At 39.5% G+C, this 24,450-nt stretch overlaps 1 protein-coding gene across 1 annotated transcript in view; it reads left to right on the top strand.

The window, feature by feature from the left end:
- The window catches only part of MYLK (myosin light chain kinase), a 199,490-nt gene that overhangs the window by 52,519 nt on the left and 122,521 nt on the right, over positions 1 to 24,450 (top strand). Inside the window, exon 2 of the mRNA XM_066323075.1 lies at positions 3,301 to 3,458. Within this exon, the coding sequence (XP_066179172.1) occupies positions 3,301 to 3,458 (158 nt within the window). The remainder of the gene's footprint in view (positions 1 to 3,300; positions 3,459 to 24,450) is intronic.

Below are 24,450 nucleotides of genomic sequence, written 5' to 3'. Positions count from 1 at the left end.
ACTAGCTATGTCTTTATGCTTTACAGTCTCACTATATGACACATCAATTTGTCCATAGTTTTTGGTATCTTACCAACATGCAATAGAAGTGTAACCTGACCAGTAATGTTTAATTGTTTAGGATTTCTTTTTTTCCTTTCCTTCTACTTCCTCCTATACTGCTTCTTTCTTTCTTCTTTCTTTCTTTCTTTCATTTCATTTTGTGTAGAGCTTGGAGTTGGACTTTATCCACAGGACTGTTTGTCCAGTGCATACGTGAAGCCACTGATGCTTGGAGGATGAATGGACGTTGAATGTTGAATATTTTCTAGCCATGTGCCAGCAGCTGTTGCAGGTACTTGGCACCATATCCAGGTTTCTGTGGATTTCCGTGGCACACCCTGTGACAGAAGTTCATTGGACCCAAGTACAGATACTTGTGCATTTTGTCCCTATAGAAGTCCTGTGAGCATCTGCAGTACCTATAATTTTCCCTCTTGCTCTTTTGCCTCATTACTCGTGCAATGGCAAGGACCAAAGTGGAGTGCTCTTTGCACGGGTGAACATGGTTTGAATTGCATTCTGGATGTTGGTTGTTTGGTTTAGCTTTGTTTTCAATTTTATTACCCTTACAACATTATTTTTAAAACAACATTTAGGTGGCCTATGCTTTCTCTGATGTTGTTTTGGTCTTGTAAACACTCTGCAAAGTCGACACAGATGTGTGGGGAAGGAGATGTTTTGTTCCTGGCCTCTTATGGCTTGTATTGCAGCTTCACTGCAGTTTAGATTGTGTTGCATTATAGTGCCTCCTGACAAGGAAAGATTTTCAAACCACCTACCTTATACCTGACATATTATTGTCACTACTGATGACCTGAAAATTTAATTGCAGGTTTTTAAGAATGGACTGATTTATTAAGAGTTCAAAGCTAGGGAGACGTTGCAAATTCTGGCATTTTTAGGCTGTGGAAAGGTGTATCTTAGCAGGGGAGGAGGACACTTGGGAAGAAATACTGATGATTGATTATTTGAAAAGTTCTGTCTTCATCTGTAAAGAAAAATAAATTTTAAAAATGTGCTGGCATGTATGGACTCAGTATGCAGCATTTTACAGCTGTGTAGTTGATTGAAAATCCACTGGGGTAAATTGTGGTTTTAGCTGAGGGAGAGCTGAATTTGGAGTCTTGTCCTTAATGAAAGAACAATTAGTAGAACCAATCACTCTTCTTATTTTTCAGGGAAATTGTTGTTTATTGCTGTGACTGTAGCTGTGAGAGTCTTTCATTGTTTGTCCCTTCAGGTAGTAAGTACATTTGTTAGAAGAGAAGCAGGGTTTTGATTTCATCATGTGTCTTTGGAAATGCAATCTTATTTAAAGATTGCAATTTGGAAATGCAGTCTTATTCTTTCTTATTTAAATGGTATTTTGATTTTGTATAATTCTTTAAAGTACAAAGATAATTTTTTCCCTGTGTGTTTTAAAGAGGTGCTTATACTGGAAAGGGAGACTTATGCTGTGCTCTCAAGTGACTGGGTGTCAATACAGACATTCACTGCAAGTTTAACTTGTGGAACTGAGGGCAGAATTTCTCATTTGGAAGCTTTACATCATGATTAAGGAAGTCATCTTTATCCCATTTCTATGCTGACCTCACCAATTCAAATGCTAGAAACCCTGGAGAATTTTCTGGGGGTTTTGATGTCAGTATACAGAAATGCTAACAGAGCAGTATGCCAGAAGAAATCCAAAGTCCACATCATCTGTGTTCTTATGAATGAGGAAGGAGATTACAAGCATTATTTGAAAATCTGTGTGCATAATTTATCTGATATCTTGGAAGGATTTTCCTTCTAAACTGTAGTTCCTGACAAGTGTATACTGTGAAGCACAAAGCTCTGTGGCTCCCACACCTTACAACAAAACACCCTCTGGAGGTGCCTCTTTCTCTCTATTGGCTGTGAGGGAGAGAAAATTCAGATGAAATATGTAACTTTTAGGCTAGTATCTTCTATGAGAGGAGCTGCCCTCTTAAACTGTTTTGGATAAACCTAGAGAAGGTGTTTCTGTTTGTTCGTGGAGCAGGTCAGGTGTCTTCTATGGAAAACTAAGATCTCAGACTCGGTTTCCAGGTGCACACATGTGACGCTGTAGTGTAATTCCTGTTTGGAAATGAATGAGTTTTCTGCTCCCCTGCTCCCCAGATAACTAGAAAAAGTGTCCTTCATCCAGTCAAAAATAACATGGCCTTTAATTGATTTTTGTCTTGTTCAAATTGAAGTTTCATTGTTTAGTCAAGTATTGTTAATTGCAACTTTTATCAGAATCAGATGAATACCTACATAGTCCATCCAAGATTGGTGTGTATGGCAGAGGATTAAAACTGGAAGTCCAGTGTTTTTCATTGGTTTAACATGACTTATTGGTAAGTTAGGCCATTTCTCAGGATTTTTCTTTGTTAAGCTTGTTTGTTATATAGGCATTTTACAGTGGGGCTTCTAATTTACGTTGGCAATTCAAGGAATTAGTACTAGGGTCAGCTATTACTTTTTTTCCCTGAAAACCATAAAATTTTGCTTTTAAAAATACAATAATTTCTGCTTTTCTTTGGGAAATATAAACTGTTCAGCAGAAGAATTTCTTCTGAAGCAGGTAACCATAAATATTTCTCTAAAATGCTATTTTTTTAACATTATGAAATTTGGTTTCCATGCTATTTTACTAGTCTATGTGCTGTAAGAAGAATTTGCAGTAAAGACTTTGAATTTCTGCAAAGGCATTTGTTCTGTACTAGCAGTACTTTGCAGGGAGATATCCAGATATTTCTTAAGATTTTGAAAGCTTGGTATGAAAAATCAGATTTTCCACATTCCCGCTTGCAACTTAAATCCAGTGCAAACAGAGCTCTCTTTATTTCAGAAGTACTTGCTTAACGCTGGCTCACTTTTGAGACTTATTGATTTTGTTGTATTCCAGGCCAGGAAAATCAAAGTCATGGTATGAAAATATCCTCCCGAAATAAGCTATTACCTTTTAGTTCAGTTGTAAGAGATGACTTCTTGCTTAAGACTCTGGCCTGGGACTTGAAAGTTCAAACTGAGTTCACCTCAAGACTGTGGCCCTGACCACAGCTGTGGGCACAGGCACCATTCCTGGGTCTCAGTTCCCCTCCCAGAAAATAACACCTGCCACCTGAGGGTGAAGATCCTGCTGTGGACACAAGTACAGCCCACATACAGAACCTCTGCCCCTAGTTGGTTCTGCCATAAAGGTAATTAAACATCATAATTTCTGTATTATCACTTGTTTCTCTTTTACAGTCCACATCATGGGGGATGTGAAACTGGTGACATCTACCCGAGTCTCCAAAACCTCCCTGACACTCAGCCCCCCTGTCCCTGCCGAAGCACCAGCATTCACTCTTCCTCCTCGGAATATCCGGGTGCAGCTGGGAGCCACCGCCAGGTTTGAGGGGAAGGTAAGGAACAGACAATGGAGGGCTCCTGCCTTGGGTTTTGCCCTTTCCTGAGGCTGACAAGGGGGCTGTGAATGTTGTGAAATTACCTCTGCAATATGGGACCTTTGCTCAAGAGGAATACACCAGTGTTTACCCTGCCACCAGGGGAGGCAGGAGCATTGCAGGTCTCTTTCTGTGTAGAGGAGAGTGTTGCAAAACCTGAGCTTTGCAGAGAATAACCTTGTTGGGCATGCCAAGAACTGAGGTGATTGTCAGTGAGAGACTGCTTCAAGGGCTGTCTCTAGTCAGCATGGTCCCCTGCTGCAGCTCTACATATTCCCTTACTGCACTTTCACATCCCTGCATCCCAAACCTCTGCCCATTCATGAAGCTTCGTGTGTGACACAAATCCAACCCTGCTGCAGCAAGGCCTTCCTAGCAGTCAAGGCAGGAGTCTGCAGTGGGTGTTGAGATAGTTCTGTATCTGCACTGCCTGCCATACATGTTCTTTACTTGTAAGAAAAAAGAGCATTTTCAGAGGAAAGATTGATTTGTTCAGGAGAACTTGTTAACTCAAAGGGTTTAAAAGACTGTGCAGTGGCTTGTGTACCCCCAGTTCCCCTCATGTTTGGGATATTGAATTGTGCATCCTGGCATCCATATTTCTTCCATTTATCAATCCTGGTATGTACTCATCCTTGGTCTGGCTATCTTCGTTTCTCCTCCCTTAACCCAGATCTTTTTGCTGGAGCTGTTAGCTATCCCTTCCCGTCCTTTCAGCTTCTTTGGTTCCTGTCACGCTCCGGCTGCACGCTGACAGCTGCACCATCAAACCCACCGCGCTTTTCATCTTTGAAGTGGTGGGACTCGTCTGACAGAGGCAGGAAACTGTAACTCTACTGTAACAAAAGCAAGGGCTAGAAGGAATTTGGGAAATTCTTAACTCCTGAAACTCTAACTTAAACACAGGGCCGGTAGAGGGCATCTGATATTTATCTTATTTGTTTATGTAAGACCAGGCCAGGAACTGGGATTTTTCAACAGGAACTGTGTGGGAAAAAAGGGTTTTGGAGTATATTAATTTTGAAGTGGTGAAGCAAAACTGAGAAGTAGTTCTTAGATTTGACTTTTTGAAGAAAAGGTGGCATTTTTCATAGAAAGCAAATGTCAATAAAGTGCTTAAACCAAAAAACGATTTTTTACCAAACCTTCAAGAATTTTTTTTTAAATCTGCTTACTTTTAGGCGATTATAAGGCACCAGTCAGAAACTCTTTGTGTGTATGACATTGGCCAGCCCCCATGAACACTTCTGTTCTTACTCTGTGTCATATTTTCTCTTCCCCTCACTGTTTTACCTTGCTGCCAATGCAGTAGAAAAATGGCACTGTGTTTTCACTTTATCCCTGGGACACCTGTATACAATGCTGCTCTAATTCCAACTTGTTCTTCCAGACTGCACTGCAATAACAGTTCAGTGAAATCAAAGCTGAAGCATGTGTTACAATTTGGTTTTCCAGTTCTCATGTTTCCTAATTAAAAGCTCAATTGGGATATTTCCAGTTTTTATTGCACTCTGCAGAGTTGTTACTATTTAAGTCAAATGGAAACCATTGTAAAATATAATGACCTACAAGCTAGAGTGCCATCACTGCTTTGCGTTGTTTTTAATGTCTGGTTTTAAAGTGTTAATTTTCTAGGGATACCTATCCACTTTTTAAAGCCACTTTGAAGACTGGAAGGGTAAAGTCTGAGGGGTTTTTTTAGTAGCTTGCAAAAAATACACAAATTCAATACTAATTAAACTGTCAAGTTTAATTTCCTTGAAGGAACAGAACTTTGATTGAAGTCCTGGCTTGTACGTACTTGATGAAAAATCTGGATATCTCTTCTGGCAGTTCAGTATAAGAGCATGGCCAAACCCTTTAGTTTTCCATCCTTAAAATGGGGGTAACAGCATTACTGTTTTGTTCGTGCTCTTACTGTAGTGATGTGGGCAATTTGTTTGAAAGGCACTGTTGCTGAGCAGCTGCAGGAGCCTGCAGAGCTGTTATCATCTGGCTCCATCTTCAGCTGGGCAATACAATGTTGCTTCTTCTGCCGCTTTAATGTTTCAGTGGTTCAGAAGGATGGTTGACCTGTTCAGAAAAACAGGTTCAGAAGGACAATCCTAACAAAAACAATTTATTGAGATTTAGTAATAGAAGCTACTCAACATACTTAGGTTTTTCTATCCTGGAAAGCCTATCTAGGTTACAGATGTTATGATATGTTGTTGCATTATAAATATTAAACCAGACTCAGGCTAAAGAAAAATAAAACGTTTTTTTAAATGGCTAGACAGGAGCTTTTCTTCAAAGAGTTTCTTTGCAGTGGAATTGATCTTATCAGAAAGAACAAATATTTTTAGAATCCAAGACAGGATATAAATCTGATATTGTGATGATCCTGTATTCTCATTAAGTGAACAAGGAAGAGAGGGCCCCAGAATAAAACTTGTTAGTTTTGTTTCCAGCGGCATTATTAGATAAGTTGTGTGAAATGGCAGTTCGAGATCAAAGAGAGTGCAGAAATTGAGGAATAGACCATAAATGGGGCTTTCTTTAACAGGATATTTTTCCTGTTCCTTCAACTACCACCATGATTTTCTTACTTTCTTTCAAATTTCAGGAAGTTTATTTATATCTGACTGCAGATGTCAGTTTTCCAGTGGCACCTCTGCATAGAATGTTAAATCATCATCTTTCAAGAGTATGAGCATGATTTTGGCTTGGAGCACGGAGTGGAAACAGTAAGGCAAAGGCAAGGTTACCTTCACTAGACACTCCTCAAAGATCTCCTGGATGGACATCTCTATTATTCATCAGTAAATTGCTGAGATGGTTTTTAAGAAAACCACCTCAGATAATTGTGAAATTGTGTTGTATGTTCTCAACTTGTTAGGACTGGATTGATATGTTCTTCAATAGCACATCATGTGTGAGGTGAACAGCTCAAGGCAGTAACCTCATGCCCTGTGTTAAGACGTTTCAGCTCATTTGTCAGAACCTTTAAAACACTCCTAGAAAAGGAGAGCAAGCCAAAATGTTACCAGGCTTTGGTTTAAGCTACTTCTTTCTTGATTGTATTGAACACTGCATGTTAACTTGTGTGTTTGGTGGAGGCAAGCACTTAGCCTGCCTTATTTGCACGTGTATAATTTTTGAGGGTACTATTGATGGTCATTAATTTTGTGAGCCTAAAAAAAACTCTTGCTATAACTTGGCTTGAGAGGAACAGCCAAATGGCCTACAGACCACAAACCCATTGCCTAGGGGTCAGGAAAGAATTTTCCTGCTTGGACAAAGCATTTTACAGTTGCCAACAGTGCAGTATGAGTGGTTTTTCTGCTTCATGTGGGCCATCATATGTGGTCCGTTGCCAGAACCAAGATATCAAACTACTAAATCTAGTCTTGTATTCTAATCCCAGGGAGCTAGATTTCATGTAGCTAATGGTTTGAGTAGGTGTTAGGGCACTAAGTTCAGTTTGGTGCTCATTAAATAGTTACTATTCTGCCCTTCCCCTTCCATCACCCTCCAGGGAAGGGAGCTGGATGGTAAATTTTAAGGCAAGCCAGGTCAGTGTCAAATCCTCCCCCTTTTAATGTGCTTTCTGGTTGTTCCACCACCCTGCTGTTGCATCTGTTCGAATCAATTATGTCCAATGACTTACAGTTGCTTGTGCTGCTGGTGGTTGCACGGGTACTGTTTATAAAAACATGCCTGAGAAAATGAATTGGGATCAGGCAGTAAGAAGCAAGAGGCAATGGGAAGATCAGCAGCCATTCTGCCATGTATTCTGGATAGAGAGGAGACCCATTTCTGCCGTGTGTTAAGAGGTAAAGAATAGGGAAGCATTACAAGAATGAAGATTGTGTTAAAGGCAAACACTCCCACAGCATTTATAAATTCTTTCAACTAGCTGCTAACACAAAAACTAAATTTTAACCTGTTTGTTTTGCTGTGGCATATTTTACATGAATAGCATGAGCTATGCATGGCAAAGTCTTTGCTATCTTCCCTTAGATGTGGACTCAAGGCAGCAGTGTGTGTGCCATTTCCAACTCTCAGTCAGCAGGCACTCCAGAAGAATGCCTTAATTACACCACATGCCTGGATTTCAGATGGCAGGATCTGAGAGGAGCCCATGTAATGACAGAGGATAATGACATGGCACAACATCCTTTGCTGTTGGCCTGAGATGTTTGCTGCTACAAAATGTACTGGGCAGCTGAATGCATGAAGCTGCCAGTGGCTTTGGATTTGCATTTTCTGGAGGGATGCCTGTCCTGAGCCTTATAAGGAAGAAATTCAGGAGAGACTCATGTTTTGATGGGAGACAATTGTCTGATGGAAGTGAGTGCTGTGAGAGGACTTGTGCAGATCTGTGATACTGTGATACTCCCAGAAACCTGATATGAAACATTGAGGCATGTTTTGAAGGGGAAAGAATTGAAAAAGTGCTCGACTTTACTGTGGATTTTATTTGATCTTCCTTTCCATACACCACTTGAGCATTCTTGGGAAAAATGTGGTGCATTGAGAAGTTACTTAGGCATTTTGTGTTAGGCAGACATGGAGGTATAGACAGCTGAAATAAAAGAAAAAACCACAAACATAAAAATAGACACCAAGGATGGCTGTGAACAGCTTATTGCACGCTGTCTTCTGTTTGGATCTTCTACTGCTGTGTCTTCTTCCTTGGCATAATCGACCATATTCATTTACCACATACATGTTCTCATGAGTAATGCATGCATGGTTTTATTTGGGTTTATTTTACTGTATAACCCTGCATTGGCATATGGGAACAGTGTCAGCTTTACACAAGGCCAAAGTGGAAGTGGCTGCTCTGCTGGGAAGTGGTTAAGGTGGGATTCAGTCTTCCCCACACAGTGTCATCTACAACCAGAATTGTTCAAACACACTTCCTTTCATTACCTGACACAAGCACTCATGTGTTGACACACATTTTCCTTGCTTTGCAGATGGTACATGCTTTAGAAAAATTGTAGGTGTTCAGGTTGCTGCTCAAGTAATTTCTAGGTTTTAGGCAGGAGAGGTTGCCATAAGCTCCACTTCTGTCTCTCCACATCAGCCTCCCTGTCAACTGTGGCCATCATAGCTATGCTCAGGATTTTCCTGGTAGAAGTATTTAAGCATTCCTTGTGTAGACTGTGTGCAGAGGATGTGATGATGCTCAATAGTGCTGGATGTAAAACACTGTCCCCTGCAACTGATCTGTGCATGCGCTGAGGCCACAGCCAATATTTCTGGATGTTTGGCAGCAAAGTTTGGTCAGACCTTTTGCAGAGGTTTTTTTTTTTTTTTTTCAATCTGCCAGATGTTCAGAAATCCTAGACAATGCTGAATATCCTCAAATTCCACCCAGACAAAATTTCTACACAAGAAAGAGGCCGTGACTGGGGAACACTGAACATACATATATACTCCCTATTCTGAGTTGTCTTTTCTCAGGGTTGGTTTTATTTTGTATAATTGAGCCTGTGTTCAGTAACCCACCCACCTCCAAACTGTGGAAGAAATGTGCCTTTTGATCCAATCACATTTCTTGTTCTATTTGTTTTCCTTTCCCACCTTAATTTCTTATCTACCACCAGCTGGTGACAGGAGTTTTGCTTCATGCAGTGCCAGAAAGATTGGCTCCCTATTTTTGGTTGTTGTAGTAGGAACTGCTGTAATTAAAGGAATATCAAAGCAATCTAATAACTGTGATGGTAATAATAATAGAAGTTTTTAAAAACACTACAACTAATGTACATATGGAATTAAAGAGAATTTTCTGTTCTTTTGTGTAGTATGTATCCAAACCAGTGTTGTTTTAGCTGAAGCCAGACCACATATTTGTGTGCTCTTGGTCACCATTTTCTTTCTTTCTTTCTTTACTTTTTCTTTAATGTGTTCCTAAATATTTTGCATTTTTAGGTGGAAGCAATTAAAATCACATGACAAAGCTGACAGTAAAAGTCTGTGTGATTTAATTGCATTTACCAGTCCTGAGTTTGCTTTGGGGGAACCAACAAACTGTTGGCTCTGATGAGTTTATTTAAGGTATATTTTTTTGTGATCACCCTCTACTGTAGTGCATTATTTTAAAGAATAGCTTTGTGTCAACTAAAGAGGAAGAGTGTCCATTTAAGAATTTATCCATAGTGATGTCCCTAGGGTTGATTTTGAGAAAATTTACTTCATTAGCAGGGATTTCTGGACATGCTATTTTTCTGTAGTCATGAAGAGGGGGAAAAAAATCCTAAATTATGTATTGACAAGTTGGCTGATGAAAAGGAGACATAAAATATTCGTATTGTGGTGTAAAAGAGGTTCAGTCTTTTAGAAAAATAAGGATGGACTAAATGCCATGATTAATCGTAAAGTCCACTGTTCAGGATTGATAATGTACATGTATCCGGAAAAGAAGTTGCTAAAATCTAGCTATTTCCAAAGAGAAAAACAGCTGATCAGCAGATCCTAAATAGCTGAACAAAGATATGCCCAGAGACTGAATCCATGTAGGTCAGAGCAAAACCAGTCATTACAATTCTCCTTGGGTTTTCTGTCCCATGATGGTTAATCATGAATCTCTCAAATTTCAACAACGTCTTATTAAGTTCTTCAGTTCTGCTTTTAATTTGAAAAATATCATCATCTTTTCCAGACTAGTCTCCTTCCTCCGCTGGGTCACTGCATAAGTCTTTGTTGTGGTCGATTCCACTGGCAATAAAACTCATGGTGTAGCATTGTGCTTTCTTATTTAAATAAACTTTCTTAGCAGTACATGAAACATGACTGAAACTTAGCATGATGATGTTTTAAACTTAATTTTTTAGGGAATTGTGTCTTTAACTCTTATCACACCCACATTAGGTTTGAAAGTTTAAAAAGACCAAGTAACTGTAACAGAACTGAGAGTGGCTGACTTTCTTTTCCTTGTGCTGCAATGGCCTGTAGTGCTGTGAGAGGTACGAAAAGGAGGAAAAATATTTTGGTTGATTTTTTTTTCTTCCAGAAATATGTCTCTGACTGGAAAGCTTTAAATTTTGTTTTTCTAGCTCACCCTAAAGGTAGGACAGAGTGCTTATCATCAAATGTGCATTTGGCTAACTAGTAATATATTTGCTTTCTGCCATCATAAACAAGGTTTGAATTCAAGGCCCTTGCCTGCATCTGGCTGATGAAACCAGAAAGATCAGGGAAGGGTTCAGTTCCATATGTAGAAATAAGAACCACACATAAAACAGCAAAGTGTGCTTTTGACTGTCTGTAAATGGGTCCTTGAGAATTTGCACCAAATGACTCCAGGTTACACTCTTTGATATAATTCTGCTTTTCCCCTGTGGGAAAAGAGAGTAGTCATTAATAGACAGCAAGCATGATGCATTCAGAATCTGCAGAAGGCCACATGTGGAGAAGGTTTATAATCAAAACACACCATTACTCACTGTGGTTTTGCTCAGTCCATGCTCACTCTAGCACCTGGACTCCAAAGCTAAAAATTTCTGCTTTTGACATGTTACTTGGCTCTGTTCACTCATGGATATAGTATGAAGTTTGGAAACCTACTGGGCAAAACCAGACAACATAATATTTTTCCACGTACAATTTGGACTCCCCAGTATCTAAGTGCATGCTGAACAGAAAATTACATTGCTGTGAATTCAACCCATTCATGAGGGGGAGAAACCCATCTGTCTGACAGGGAGCAGCAAGGGCTGGCTGCTCCCCAAAGGACGTGAGCCAGGAGCCGAGGGGAGCCGTGCACGGGCTGTGCCATCAGCAGCTGGTGATGAGTCCTGCAGCTTTGCTCCCAGCAGGCACTGCCAGGGGCTCTGACAGGGTCCTCTGATGCACCCAGACACAGAAAACTGTGAACCAGGGTCAGGATCCCAAAAGAGGATACAGTCAGGGGCAAAAGTAAGCAAGGCCAGATTGTTCCTCTGTAGGTTTCCAGTGCAGTTTTGAATGTTCAGCCTGTAAGACATCATTTTGTCACTGGAGGTTACTGGATCTCCAGCAGGGGCCTGAAACATCATCCATTTTTCTGCCTAAGCTTTCAGAGTTCATTGTTTAGTGTCTGGGGACAAATCTGCCTTCATCGTGATTCTTAAGCCAAAAGTCCTCCCAGTTCATAATTCAGCATCCCATGTGAATACACATCTCTGTTCTTCTCTTATGTTGGGGAAATAAGTTTTGGAATAGGAGTGATGTTGGAGTGTTGGGCTAGTGCTTGCTGAGGGAGGCACTGCTGCTCCTGTTGCTGTCAGAGGTTACATGTCAAAGCTCTGCACCGGTTGGTGCCAGAAAATCAAGGCATTCCACTGGCTGGTTGTCCCTGTGGTGACTAGTCCAGTGTAAGGGCTTTGAATTACTTGCCTAAATATGTGGATTTTATTTTTCTAGGGAACCTAACAAGCAGGCTGTAGGTTAGGAATTAAATCATGTTTGGCTCATGAGTTAGTAACATGGCCTCTGGGCTAGCCATCCCACACGAAGAATATGTTGCAGTGAGATTCTAGCAATGATCTAAACTCTTACACCATTCTTCTTCAGAGGAGTTTTAGGAAGAGACAGAGATAAAACCTGGATTTTTTTTTTATATAAAATTAAAATTCTAGGTTTTCTGATGGAGAAGACAGCTTTATTCTCTATATGTCAGTGCATTGTTGTAAACCTGTTTTAGGCAGACAGAACAAAGCAGTCTTTGGCTTCTGAAAATGGCGTGGCTAAAACTGGTACAAATTCAAAGTCAGCTTTGCATTTTTTTATTGCTTAGATGGAGACCTTTGGATATCATTTGAAGAATGAGGCAAAATAGAAAATAAGCTATTTTATCTTTTTCTGAGTTTTACCTGCTTTTCTGCATCTTTTTAAAAATACTGTGGTAAATGTTACTCTATGGAATATACTATTTATTATAAATACAACAGCTGGGCTTACTAAAGACTAATTAATAGTCTTACTGCATTCCAAGTGCAACTTTTCATTTAAAAATGACAACAATCTGCACATAGAGCCCAAAGAAAATGGAGAGGCAAAGACTGACAAATGAAATAATTCTGCTCATGGTTTTTTGCTTGTTGGCAATGGGCATATTGAGCTTACTTCATCCAGCTCTGTGCTCTCTCAACTCACGTTGAATGAGAATGGTAATTTTCCTCCAGCTGCATGGTAGAGTCAAATCATAACTGTGTGGCTTGAGAGTTTGCCATTCCTTCAGTATGTCCCACAATACACAAGCAAGCCTCTATTTATGGTCCATGTATTATTCAAATTGTTTTTGCAAAGCTTAGAATATTAATGCAATGCACACTGTTTTGTAAAAGGTTTGTAAAAGCACCTGCACACACATGGCAGTAAAATCTAACTTGTATCCCAAATCTAACTCATTTATATCACACTCCCATACTGGCAAACAGTGAGTAAAGCATTTTTCTGTTCTGTGAACTCTGGAACAAGACTGCAATATACTTAAGCTTGATTACTTTTGTCTATATAAATTCTGGTGTTCCTTTCTAAAAGAATAACTCAGCAGTTTGTCTCTGCAGGGAGGCAAATATAAATATTTCAAAACAAAGTTATGCTGAAAGCCAAAGCACTGGAAGAAAAGTTATGATAAAATCTTGGAAGTATAGATAAAAGAACTATTGCAAATGGTATTGATTTCTGCTCATTTCATGGTACCACTTAAACAGCCTCATTCAACTGGAGTCCTAGCGTTTGTCTGCAGTATTTAACACCTACAAAGGCCAGAGAAGAGTTGGACCCTTCTCTGGTGGCCTTGCTAGCTAAAACAACAGAGAAAATAATCATTGTTCCCCCCTTGAATTTATGTGGGGTACCAAGGCATTGTGAGATTTATTGTCTTGTGCAAGATGACACAGAAATGCAGAGATGCATGCCTGGATTCAGAGCTGAAAGTCTGTCTTCCAGAAGTTCAATTCCCATCCAGAATCCTAGACATGAACCTATCCATTTGGGAGATAAATAACTTCTGATTTGGAAGAGAAAATTAAGATGTGCAATGGGTGCAAATATCACAGCTAAGTGCCTCCTGTTGGATTCAGAGCATCACTCACAATGCCAGAATTGGGTCTTCAGAGCCTTGACTCAAAGCTGGTTTGTTGGGCTGTGCAAATGAACAGGTTTGTCTGCTTGGGAGACTATTGCAGCCCCATGGGTTTAATGGAAAACACCATGTTGGATTTGTTCAGACCTCTCAGCAGGAATGGAGCAACTGTGGTTATGTGGAGCTCTATTGAAAGCACATGCAGAGTAAGCACTTTTTCCACAACCTTAACAGCTACTTTTGAATGCACGTGTGTTTCTCTTACCAAGATCACAGCAATTTTAGCTTTGAGAGAAAGCGTGAAAAAGAAGAGGTGAGCCCACAAACTTTCTCTTGAACTCAGCATGTCTATAAATATTTATCCTGAACTATTGAAATAGAAATTTATGGTAACAGCAATTTATACTTCGTATTTCAGTTAGTACTTTGAGGGTTTTTTCTTTTAAACAGTTGTTGCTCAGACCTTAGTTTTTATTTTTATTTTAAACACAGCTGCTTGTGCCTTGTACTTTCTGAGCTACCTCTGCTAAGATGTTATTAAAAGGTCTATGTGTGAAGTTAGGAAAGCTTATCAATTTCACAGATTATTACAGGGTAAAAGAATCACTGACAGTTACTAATGAGCAGTTGATGTTTTTCAGTAGGATTTTGTTCAGAAGTCCTAATTGTTTAAGGCATACCAGTAAGTTGCACATGGTGGAATAAATGGTGCAGTGGGAAATGCCAGTTGTTTAGGCTGTCTAATGTGTTCATATCTTCATGATCCAACACTGTGTTTTGTATCTCTTCATAATCACATCACTTTTTAGTGAAGTTTGTAACAAATGACATTTCATGCCCAGTGTTTTCTCAGCCCTACCAAGAAGCACTTTCAAAGCAGGAGACATAACAGAATTTTTATAGCCCCTCCAGTGCACAGCCTTCTCCAGCAGTCTTTGCCACTATCAGCAGATAGTCATTAACTGTGCAAGCAACCCAGCAACAAAATCCAGTTTCAGCATTTTCTGTGGCCATGGCCAGACTCCTAAATTGCAGGAAATAAATCTTGTCTGCTTGGAAACTGATAAAGTATAGGCATGTTCATTCAAAGCACATGGTGTTTGTTACCACCTTACATTTCAGAAGTGGATTGCTGCCTTAATTACGAATTTCATAGCTGCAAACGTATTTTCCACTGGCTGTTTGTTTTGGGCACAGAAAAAAAAGCAGGTTTTTCTCAATAATTTTCCATGATAGGTTGGGCATTCAGTGTGCACTCATGTAAATTTGTAGAGATTCCTTATCTGTTGATAGTATAATAAAAACAGCATCCCTAGGAAATAAATTCTTGCCGTATTAAGACAGAAACTTTACATGAGTAAGTAAAAACAAACAATCGTTCATTCTTCCAGAAATAATATGCAATGGATACATAAGTCTTTGCAAGTTTTATTGCAATAAATGATGAACATTCTCTTGGGAAAGGAAAGAAACAGGGTGAATGATCATCTTTAAAAATGCCAATTCCAACCCCAGGTATTACAGTTATGAAGGGATTGTTGGTGTTTGATTGTGCTGCGTTGCTGTGGTATGAGCAGAGTCTTTTGACCAGATGATATCCCAGTCTCAGGCTGTGGCTTAAAACATCTGAATTCTGTGATCAGTTCTGTGAGATAAAACACCTTAATGTTTACAGTTCTCCTTCTAAGTGGAGACTTAGAAGTGCTAATGACAGAGCAAAATGTTGTTCATTTCATCCTGTACTTGCTCAGGGAGTTTCCTTCTGCTTCTGCTGTGTCTACACAATCATTATCCACCTTTCTGAATTATTACTGGATGAAGAATGAAGGAAGGATTCACATCTGAAAGTAAACATCTTCCAAGTCTTAAAAATTCAGCTTTTTTTGATGATAAGAGGGAATAAATTTATCAGCTATTTATTTTTAATGTGTTAAACTGTTTTATATTTCAGTCTTTCTTCTATTGCTTCCACAAGAAATTTATGAACAAAAGTAGTGGCCAACACCATAAATCAGGCTGTCCTGCTGAACTGGAAATGAATGAACCACTTTTGTTCTGACAGCTTTTGAAAAGTTTGGTCTGATTTCCCAAAATCTTGTTTCCCATAGCAAAGGTTGCTGCTGCTCTGAAATGAACACCAGTTCCTATCAGGAAACTTCTGACACACTCCTGAACTCACTGAACTGACATAAAGCAGCTGCTCCATCTACGAATATTGGATAGACATCCTGACTCAGAATCACCAGAATGGGAACTAGAAGAAGGATAGGGGGAGAAAATTTTAGGGACTTACTGGGCTATGTGGAACAATTAGCAAGAGCCTTATTTCCATTCCACAGCCACAGTTCTTTCCCTTTGAAATCCCTTAAATTTGTACTGCATAATCCTAAATGATCCTTTACCATGCACAGAGGTCAGCTATTTGCAGTTTTTTTAGCATTTTAAGCTATTCAGCACCTCATAAAATCTAAAACTTAGAAAAAAAATAAAAGTTAGACCGTGGGAAGAAGTCTTTGTCTTTGCAGTTTGCCTTTTCATTTCTTCTCAAAGGAGAAACTTAGAACCAGGGAAAACTTTCATTAAAATTGATGAGAATTTTCACTCAGGAGAGGGCTGCAAAGTTTATCTTCACTGTTGATTTGAGAGCTCTTGTACCTGCCCTTGCCTTTGGAATCTTTTTGGCCCATACTGTGTGGCAGTACTGAAGCTATTGAGAGCTGACAGAGTCATTTCTTATTGTGTTGCTCACATTTTCCTGTGGTGGTGCCTTTATTTCTCTTATTTGCAACACTGTTTTGCATGGTTTTTCTTTCACTGCCAAGGCTCTGGACCTGCTGTGTCTGTATCCTCTTCACTGTTCACTCAATACTGTGCACTTTGGTATCTGTATACAAACACATTCAGTCATTGTTCATCAGGAGAAGAGCAGTGCCCGCCCTGTGCTGGATCTTCACACTTTGCATTGATTCCTCCAACAGCAAATTTGTTGGCAAGGAGGAAATATGGTCAGATTATTTCATCTAATAGTACTAAATATTGAAAGCAAAGTTCTTTTAAGTGTAAGTTTGGCAAGTTCTGAGTGTCTCCATGTCTCAGATCCTCAGCTATGAATTCAAAGTTAGACTTTCCCAAGCGACAGCTACCACTACCTATTTTGGACTGGAATGATCTTCAGTTTCCTCTACAAAACTCAGTTTCCTGCACACTCCTACTTTGACAAAAGGCCAGAATGTTACCACTTTATGGAGACCTTGTCATCTTTGTGTGCTAGGACAGCATCTGAGTGGCATTGGAGGAAATAGCCTAGCCTTTCTCCTAGACTTTATCCAAGGCATTTATTTGAATTGGCAGCCTAGAGGAAGGCTTTTTAGAAATGGGCAAAATCTTTTGATTACTAAATACAAATATAAAAAAGATCTAAAGATGGACAGAGATTCAGTCTGCCTATAATGCCATACTAAGTTCAGAAAACTTGTACTTACAGAAAAATTGGTGTAGGTGGACTCTGTGGGTGGTTTGCATAAAACTCTCATCACACACCTAATTGCTACAGGTCAGCTGGCTACAGTGTGGGGAGAGTAAAAAGGCAGATGCTGCTGCTGGTAGAATGATTTATGAAACTGCATCAGAAAAGTTCTGCCAGTCTGAGACAGCAGCAGCTGTGGGAGAATGCCCCCATTAGTGCAGCAGAGGTTACTGCCCCTGATTCAGCTGCTGAGTGACATCTCAGATGTGTTCCACTCTGTTGTGACATCTCCACAGATGTGTTCCACTATGCCGTGGGTTCCCTTCACGTCCTCTGTACGTGAAAGGGGAGACTCATCATGGCAGAGTTCTGTATTTCAGCTGACTGACGTTTCAGGTTCTTTTGTGGTTGTATGAAGATTCCTCCAACAATGTTTCTTTAAAGCAATAAGTTAAACTTATTCTTTAAATTAAATAAAATTGATTTAGGAAAAGCACCTGTATATGTGATTAGTTCCAAAATACATAGATAGGGCTTAGACATTCTCTTAAGAGCTGCTTGATGTTTGAACTTGGATAAACTCAAGGCAGCTTCACACCCAATGCTACTCTGAAATTCCACTTGAGTCCTTCAGAAAAAGATATGACAAATGGACTTGTCAAAGTTATGGTACCTGGGATAGCAATGCTTTTTTCAAACAGTTTTACTCTGGTGGCTGAGCATAAAGCCAATACTCCGTGCACCTCTGGGAACTCTTGACACTGAATTTAAAAAAAAAAAAAAAGTTTCAATGTAGAAGATTGAAGAAGAAATTACGTGCAGCTGCTGTCTGCTTTTCAGTTAGCAGACCATGTCTTCCATGGATAGATCATAAATTCTTCCCTGCTGAGCACCATAAAAACTGATTCCCCAAAGACCTGTGGTAGTTTGTGTAGTGTTCAGCACCTTTGCAATCTGCAAAAAGGGGTTGAAGAGTGTGATACTGAATAAACACACTATGCAGAACTACTTTTCAGGAGTCAAAACTAAAATTTTTTGGGGTGCCATCTGCAGAAGGATCTTGTGTTTGGTGCTTGGACTATAAAGTATCAAATGCCATCTGGCACTTGGGAGTGCAAAGTAGAAAGATAAAACACATCCTAGGTTTACAGAAAGACCATTGGTTTTTCTTGAACGTACAGTAGGTAATGCTTTGAAGTGAGCATGTTTGCTCCTACTCTGTATTCCAGTTTTGAGTTAATGACACCACTGTGGATTCTAGACTGTTCTGCAGAAGAGGTGGGTTTTTTCACTTTGTTTGCAAAATCATAGCTAAGTCTCCAAATATTTAACTTTTTCATGTTTAACCTTGCCAGGCAAGTTCTCTGTTTTAGAGGCAAGCTTTTAAAAGGGATAAACTATTCTTGAGGTATGGTTTGTGTGTGTTTAAAGTCTCAGAAGGAGCTTAACAATGTATCGTGTCCACTTTCCCTTATCAAGAACATCTGCTGTTCATTTGTTAAAGCAAACTGCAGCTTGAGCCTAACAGAAGCTTTGTTACAAGACCTAAAAAGAGCTGCACTGGCCAGAACCATGTTTCCCACCTGCACTAACATTAAAAATTAAATCTAATTCAAAATATAGCACCTATTAGGTGGGCTGTAGTTACAACGTTTATGTTGTAGTCTCAACAGTTTTATAGTACTTCTTTCCTAAGACTGAAATTAAGAGTTCACAGCAGTATGGGATATTAGAAGAAGAGGCAGCTGTCTCTAGTTTGAGAGGAATATATCTCTGTCTACATGGACAGAGTATATGTTGTGGTGTAGCATCCTCTGCTAAGTTCCCTTCACAAGTCTTTTGATCAAAATCAGGGCCAAACCCCATTGGATCTTGATTCAAATAAAATAGAGGGCTCTGGCTCCCTGATGACTGTGGGAAACACTTTATTTGTAGGAGCTAGGATGAGCCACATCACAGAACTGCTGCTATTGTATGGATTGAATCTTTTGGGGCTGCATGAGAGCCTTCAACTCCATGAGCTTCAGATGAGCCCATCTGATATGTAATTTGCAATAAAGGCAAAAATGTTCTATTTTTGCTGATACCTAGACAATGGCAGAAGAGGCACACTATCCAGATTCTACCACATTTTAAGTCTGTTATGCAGCATTTTTTCCTGCATCTTAACTTCTTTGATCATGATTACACTTGCAAGATGTGTCATGCTATTCAATGGCATTTCTTCTGCTGCTTTCTTGATACAATCTGATGACTTATTACTCTTAAGTTTTGCAAAAAGTGCAAACAGTTTACTCCCTGCTAGAAATGAGTATTTGGTCTGCCAGGTTTGCAGGCAGCAGAATAAAGGTCAGACTTTGTCAGACATTGAGAGTAGTTTTCCACCTCTCCCTTAACATCTCCTTATGGTGACTTCTAAGGGTGTGCCAAAAGCACGTTTGGGAGCTCAGTGGTAACATCTGACAGCTCTGGCTGATGCTATCCCCATTTTATTGCTTTGAAGCTTCTGATCTCTATGGCCTTTTCTGAGATGTAGATCCGAGAAATTACTGGTTTCCTCCTGAAGATGGGAATGCAACAGAGAATAGGCTACAAAGCTGTCCCAAGCTTTCCTCAATTTCTGGCATTCCTTAATGTTGTAACAGGCAGGCAGCCGAATTAAGCAAACCACCTGCTGTTCCTTTAAAGGAGGTGACTGCTGACAGAGGTCATCCAGCAACCCACTGGCCAATTTCTCTTGGAAGTTTATTGCTTGCTCAATCCACCATGGATGTGCGAAATAGTTTATTATCTTCTGCATTGCAGGTACCTATATGCATTAGAAAATATTCAACATTTCCCATTACTGCCATTCTTCATTTATGACTTTTTACCCAGGAGATCCTAACTTTGTTTTTGTGTTGTTTTACTATTTCCAGACACTACAGTCTGACTGTGAATGTACTAACTACACTACATGCATGTGAATAGATAAAATTTCTGTCTTTCAAATGTACATTCAAAGTCAATTTTCTTTAGGTGTATTGAACCACCGAAATAAAACTGATTCTTTCATTCAGTGATTCAGGACTGTACACACATTGGTCTTATTTCTGGACTTTGTGGAAATAAGGCAAAGGTAATCTATAGAAATAGCACAACTGAATGCTGTGTGCTGACAGAATTTGTATGTTTTAAAATTCTGATTTCATGGGAGAAGGATTTTCTCTGGAGAGGAATTTTAGTCATTAGTGAATTAATATTTCAGTACATGAAATCATCTCTATGAGGGGAGTTATTTTGAATAGCAACTTCTTAACATTTGTAACATTGCCAGTCTTAGTACATCTTTCGATGTGCCTCTCTATATATGATGTAATCCAGGGAGATTTTGCAAGCCGATAAATCCTTTTGATAACTGTCTTCTTCCTGGTCTCATTGCTGTGTGACCTTAAACAGCAAAATGGGACATGTATCTAGTCCTTAACATCAAGCACTGAACACCTCAGCCAATACAATGGATGTCGTGCTGGAAGGTGTCTTGTAATGTTTGCCATCACTTCTAATAATTTTTAGGTGTTACTGTCAAACTGAGCAATAGTCAGCAACAGTACACACCCTGTCAATGTTTCACACTTACTCTTCGGTTTATTGTAACTTATGGCTGCCTCTTTTTGGGTGCTGTGGGTTTGTGTTCATTGCTGACCCCACTGGAGCCAGCACCAGTTATTATAATGCAGAATATAAATTGGAAGGTAAAAGCATAAGCCAAAAGGATGCATCCCATTGCCTTAAACTGTTATTGCAACTGTTTTTAAGCAAGCCTATGGGTTTTTTTAAAATTGGTATATAAGCTGGTCTTTTATGGAGCATAGATAGAGACCAAGCTTTAGAAAATATTTCCTGTGCTTTTGAACAAGAAAAAGGATCACTGAATGTATTTGGTTTTGGTCCTCCCTGACTGCCTTTCAGATTGTGACAGTGGGGAATTGTTTGTAGGGGCACATTTTCTAATAATACTGGCCTTTAGTGTACAGCTTCCATGGACTTGTTGTATTTTTTTTTTTGTTCTTTGGGAACTGAGCACCATCCCTTTTCAGTAGCATTCTCTCAGACCCCAAACTCTGGGAGTTTCACACACCACAGGTTCTCTCTCAGCTCTTCTCCCTTCCTGTTGATTTACTCTTTGGCAGTACCAGACTTTTCCAGAAAGGCTCTAAGCAATTCAGTGGTCCAGGCAAAAACTCAAAACTCATGTACATGTAATACAATGGTTATTTTCTGCTTGCTGTCAATTTTCCACTCATTCCTGTTGTAGAGCAGGTAAAGAGAAGCTACAGCCTCACTGGGACTGGCAATACTCACACAGTCCAAGTTGTAAATAAGGGTTATAGCATGCTGCTGCTGGGCATTAAATAAGCAGATAAATTTCTCTTTGCTGTGGATTTATTCAAGGCACATGTTTTTAGTGAGCTCTGGAAAGGTTTGGAGGGATATAAAACCTGCTGCAGTTCTGGAATTGATCCATGAGGATCAAAATCTGGTAACCGGTGATTTGTTTAAGGGTCCCTGACACTTTTATGGCACGACCATGTATTTCAGAGAGGGCTGGCTCAGTTTGAAACACATTCCAAACCCAAACCTGAAATAAATCCTTGCAACAGAGCAATCCTGTAAACTTCTGCTTTCCCATTATTTCATTTTTGACAAAAAATTAAAGGAAAAAACCATCATAGTTTGAGAAGAGAATGACTCAACCTTCTGAAAGGAAATGGAATGCTCATTGTCTGTGCTTGTAGTTTTTGGTGCAGCATTTCCTCAGTGCAGAGATGTGGATGAACACAATAATACAGGCAAATATAAAATACACAGAGAAGAAACGGAAAAATACTTATTGTAGCCTCAGCCACGTGATACTGGAGGGACATACATAATGGTCTACCAGGGCTTGAAGGGTCAGCTAAAAATGGCCTTGTGTGGTCCAAGAGAGACTTAGGAATATTGTAAAATAAAATCGAAAAGGAAGATGGTATTTCCCATTGTTCTGACCCCAGTTGTTCCCTGTTACAAGTGATGGAAGGTTAAGTCTCGGGGTCTTTGGAGGTGGATTGCACAATTTAATGAAATCACCAGAAGAAATGATTATGAACTGAAAAAATGGTAAATATATTAGGTGATGTGTAATTGATGACTTTCATTTGCAGGCCAGAATCTCAGCAGCTGTAAACAGATGTGGCTACACTAATGCTAGTAAAGAGGCTGTGATGTGAAGACAGAGCCACTGAAAAGCTGCTTCTGTCTTCACATCACCTGAAGTGCTACTCTTCCACCTGTACTGTAGATACTTGACACATTAGTGTGAAAACAATTTTGCCTCAAATATTATAAGTAAATCTTAACATCCAGTGAAGCAAAAATAAGAACTAGTTACTCCATTCTAATATACTCTCTGCCTTTGGGTAAATCACTTAATCTCTCTATAGGTTTCTTAATCTAGAAAGAAAAGACAGGTATGAGGGCATTGAGAAGTTAATAGTAAGAAACAGTTATTTGGTGCAGGTCACTTTTTGGGACAGTGAGCACATCATCAGCTACCTGGAGTTACAGTATTGTAATAATCTCATATTGCTGCTTCACAACTCCCTTTTTCTGGAAATGAAATGTGTTGAGAAAGATATTCCTTGGGGCCTGTGCTCTGAGTAAGCACTGAATCAATATGCTGGAGTAGGGTGAGGGGTCTGGGATGAGAAAGAGCTGCTGTATTTCAGAAAGCACTGGAAAAAGACATGGCCACAAAGAGCTTTAGAAAAATGCTGTGGCATTTTTAAACAGAAATTAGCTCTCCATTGTGCAGGATACCACAATTTGTACTTCATGGAACATGGCTTTTGCTTAGTTAAAGATAAACTAAAAATAATTTGAGAAATTATATTAGAAGTGGAAAGTTTCTCCTGTTTATTCAGCATATTCAGCTCTTGGCAAATGTAAATGTCCTTAATATTGAGTAGGTAGTGCCAGGGAGAAGAGGTCACCACATCACTGGCAAAATTAATTTGTCTGAACTAATATCCCAGGATTTAAAGGAAAGAGAAAAATTTCTGACAGCTGTAGGTTAAACTGCAGCAGATGAGAAACCCAGCTGGAGTGAGGTGGGGCTGGATTAAAAATGAAAGTTTTTTAAAGAAGAGAGCCTAAGAATGAGTAAGATTGGTTGGCTAAATACTGCAAAGTAAATATTGTTGTGCTGCACAGTCAGAGAAAGCACAGCTGAAATGAGAATTGGAAACTGAGAGGAGAATGCTGGGAGGAATTTGCCCAAGCCACAACCAAGCCTTCTTCACTTCAAGACAGATCATCAATATTTTGCCCACCTGGAGGTTGAAGGGACTTCCTGCTCAGTTGCCAAATTTTGATATGTAGTTCAGAAGACAACATTGCTTCTTTCCCCATGAGCAAACACAGCCACGACTATTACTCATTCCAGCTCATCTTGATTCACTCACTTACTTCATGACTCGGAGGCAAAGGATCAAAGAGTGGGGAGATGGAGAGCTGACATATCAGAGGGGGGATAGGAAAGGAGTGCTGCAATCAGGAATTGTTATGATGACTTTGGCAAGCGTGCTAATAATTAACACATTCTAAATTGACTCTCAAAGAGGATGGCATTTCTCACAAAGCAGAGGAGGGACCTTTGCCTGAGTAGTTTTTTATTTGGTAGAAATTGGTATGTGTCTGCTTTTCCCGTGTTTTGTTTTTTTTTGTTTTTTTTTTTTTTTTTTTTTTTTTTTTTTGTGGTGTATTTTGTTTTGTTTTGTTTTGTTTTGTATTTTTTCTGAAAGAAAGTCACAGATCTTCATCAAGCTGCAAGAGCTCAATTGCAAATCAGTAACTCAGTTTTCAGTTACACCAGCCGAGGATCTGCCTGTAAATCTGAAGGCATCATTAATGCCATAGCAGGCAGGGATAGACCAGTCTGGTTGTTATTGAATGAGAACAGGACTGATTCATTCTGCTGAAATTTTTTATTTTGGGTAGACCCAAATTGAGCTGTATGTTTGTGTGACTATATGTAGGTGCTTATAGTCCTCTCCCACCATAACTTGAGAATGACCCTTAATGATGCTTCCTCAAATTTCAGCTCCTTATCTTCTACTTTGAAAGGTCAAGGCAGAGTTTGGTATGTGCATTTTTTGCCTGTATATTGTCAGGAACTACTATGTCTCAGCACACTTGAAAACTAGATGGCTGCATACAGATTCACGTTATAAGCCCAATCCTTGGCAACCATGCTAGAAGTATTTGGTCCAACAGCCTTGCACTCTTGCATACTCAGAGGTGTAGTAGCATTACTGCCCTTTTATTTTTGAGTTTCTGAGCAGTAGGGACCCAGGTGTCAGGACTTTTCGTTGGCACTCTCTCTGTGTTTTTGCAGAGAGGGAAAT

This window comes from Sylvia atricapilla, chromosome 7 (assembly GCF_009819655.1).
Source record: "Sylvia atricapilla isolate bSylAtr1 chromosome 7, bSylAtr1.pri, whole genome shotgun sequence".
Lineage (NCBI taxonomy): Eukaryota > Metazoa > Chordata > Aves > Passeriformes > Sylviidae > Sylvia > Sylvia atricapilla.
Note: the sequence above shows the minus strand (reverse complement) of the source record. Positions and strands in the feature narration are given on the sequence as shown.